Below are 2,955 nucleotides of genomic sequence, written 5' to 3' on the forward strand. Positions count from 1 at the left end.
TCAACTACAAGAACGTGGATCATTGCGTTTGTATCAAATACAAAGTGAGTCGTATTCATAGTGCTACCAAGATAAGGTACCCAACTTTATAGTTATATTATAGACCCTTTAAACTGAGCTCGACCATTGATTCATGTATGTCTCTACATACTGTTCAAGACTCATTAAACAACTTAGGATGTTAGTTTATTGGATTTGGATTATTAAGACAAAACTAATAATATAATCAATAAGAATTATTACAATAATCACTTTATTAATAAAGATCGATGAATTATATTTACAATCTACGAGTTTAGGACATAAATCCTAACAAATTATTGTGATACAATGACTTCAAAAAAAATGTTGAGAATTTTAAATCTAACAATTTTAATTGTTGTAGTAGACTATTTTTCTTGTAGTGACTTGATTGGTTTTACGGGATTTGTTTAGGTCGTAAGTTAAGAATATAAGATTCATTTTGAATACTAAGATGTCTTCATCTTCCTAAACACCAAGTACCCATGCCTCTCCATTTTCCATTATTTTACTTCCAAAACTATATCATTAATTTTGTCCTTTTCCAAATCATAATACTTTTGTTCTTTCTTTTTTAATTATTAAGACACTATTCCAACATTATTTTGTCTATTATTTATGTTTTTTAATTCTAATCTTACTGCTTTGTTTAATCCAAATTTGAAATATTAAATTTAACATTTATTTTTTATATAACCTACCTGAATTTATTTATTTATTTTTAACAATATTTAAGAGGAAAAAGCCAAAATTTTAACATCCAAATCAATAGTATAATTGTCATGCCAATTAAACTATGAACATAGTTTTACTTTAACACTTTGACATTAGAAATTGTTTTCTTTTCTTATAAAAGACAACAATAAAATATTGAAGATGTTATAAAGTAGTTATTGTCAACATTGTCTTCATGTATACATACATCTAAATCTTTTACATTAAATTTCTAAAAGTTTAAAACTCTATAAAAATTGAAAGAATATAAGGGTGTAATAGGTTGGTTTTGAAAAATTAAAACTAACCAAAATTTTATCTAAATTGGACCAACTTACTATTAATTGTTTGAAATGTAATAAAACCTTTTGAAATGTTTGAAGATGTTATTTTGTTAGAATTATAATTCACATCTTATGAACTTAGCTGATAGTAACCATTTTTACAGGATAGAACAAAATTTGTTTTATTTATATAGAATGTATATATATGAAATGAAATAACTATACACACATTTACACAATAACACAATATCAAATATGATTATATAAACATCCAAAAACCACACACGTGTATAAATCTTTACCGCCCATCATCACTTCAATCTGCTACACTCAGCTCCACCAAACCCTACTCTCTTATTGGCCAAATCATACTCCACCCACATATTCTGTTGATGAACAGTCCCGATTATATTACTCCCAATCCCAAGCCTTTCTGACCGTCCGATCCCCACACACTTCACTCCTTTTTCCACTTCCGTCAAAACCCCTTCTCCTCTCCCCACGAAAATCTCCACTCCGTTATCAAACTCAAACGAGATGCCGCCAATCCTGCGGCCCACCTCCGCCGTGACACCGGCGTCGAAACACATGTCGGCTACGTCGGCGTATACGTAGCCTTTCTTCATCATCGCACCCACTAATCTCACTACCTCTTCTTTAACCTTCTCATACGCTTCATCCACTAAATAAGTCAGGTCCGAACCGGAGTCAATCATGGTTTGACCCGACCCACCCGCGTCCGGTTTGAAAGCGGCTGGGGGGATGTTTAGCCGTTTTCCGGCTATTTTTATTGCCTTCATAGGGAGAGTGTAAGCCAGTGGGTCGAGATTCGGAGAGCTTTGACTTTCAGGAAAAGTCAACATGGTGACGTATTTGAATTTGGAAGAATTGGGGTTATCTCCCAGGTAGAATAGCCCGGTGGGATTAGACCCTGTTCGACTCGGAACGCAATAGGAGAATTTGGAGATTTTAGCTTGGGAGATAAAGGACAAACGTCCACGGTTCATTCCCAAAATACCCCTGTTTTCGGTGGAGGCTTGAGCGCAACCGAGGATGACGGGAGGGGTAGAAAGGGATTTAGAGAAGGTAAATTTTTCTCTGACGAGATTTCCCTCAGCCAAGGTACCGTCAGCGTAGAAGTAGGAGTAGTGGCAGAGGCGATTTTGGTCACAAGAAGTGGGAAGGGTAAAATCTGGAATTCGGGGTTTGCAGATGGGGTGATTACAAGGGAGGAGAGAAAAAGAAGAGGAGAGAGAAGGATCAAAGGAGGCGGTTTTAGGCTTGGGCAAGGGGGGCAATCTTTTCTTAATCTTTTTGTCATGACATTGAATCCAAGAGAGTTGGCTGCCGGTGTCTAGAACCAAGTCAGTGGGCTGTGGCGGCGTTCCGATCGGTAGAGAGACGACGAGGGCGGTGGAGGAGTATTTGAAAGGAAGCTTGAAGGAGCCGTAGGAGGATGGCCTCTTGGCGTAAAGCTGGGAAGAGTATGATGGGATAGTATTGGAGGGTTTTTCAGAGAGAGAAAGAGGGAAGGGGAGAGAGAGGGAATTGGATTGAGAGAAGGAGAGAGTGAATAAGGAGAGAGAGAAGAGAATCAGAAGCATTGTTGATTGTGGGGAGGGGGTTGCTGATGGGTTTTGGTGGGATTGGTGAAGTGGGGGGTTGGGGATTATATATATATCAGGAGAGAAAAGAAAAATAGAAGAGAGAAAAAAAAAAGAATTATTCGAGGAGGGCAAGGATTCTATTCGGTTGAATGGTAAAATTTTCACGGTTAAGTAATAAATCGAATAATTGACCTGTAAAATTCATATATGATAGAGATTTGCATCCAATAAAAACTTTAACTCAATTTACATAGCTGATAATTTTTACTAAAAAAACAGGTAAAGATTTGAGATGCCTATTTTTATTTGCCCATACTAAATTATTTAAG

The 2,955-nt window shown here is 36.3% G+C and overlaps 1 protein-coding gene across 1 annotated transcript; it reads right to left on the reverse strand.

Moving 5' to 3' along the window:
- Positions 1–1,174: 1,174 nt before the first annotated feature.
- Positions 1,175–2,678, reverse strand: LOC101205431 (aspartic proteinase PCS1). The gene has a single exon (XM_004140683.3). It carries the CDS (start codon positions 2,621–2,623, stop codon positions 1,331–1,333), a length of 1,293 nt encoding a protein of 430 aa, XP_004140731.3. The 5' UTR covers positions 2,624–2,678; the 3' UTR covers positions 1,175–1,330.
- Positions 2,679–2,955: the final 277 nt, after the last annotated feature.

This window comes from Cucumis sativus, chromosome 3 (assembly GCF_000004075.3).
Source record: "Cucumis sativus cultivar 9930 chromosome 3, Cucumber_9930_V3, whole genome shotgun sequence".
In the NCBI taxonomy this organism is placed as follows: Eukaryota; Viridiplantae; Streptophyta; class Magnoliopsida; order Cucurbitales; family Cucurbitaceae; genus Cucumis; species Cucumis sativus.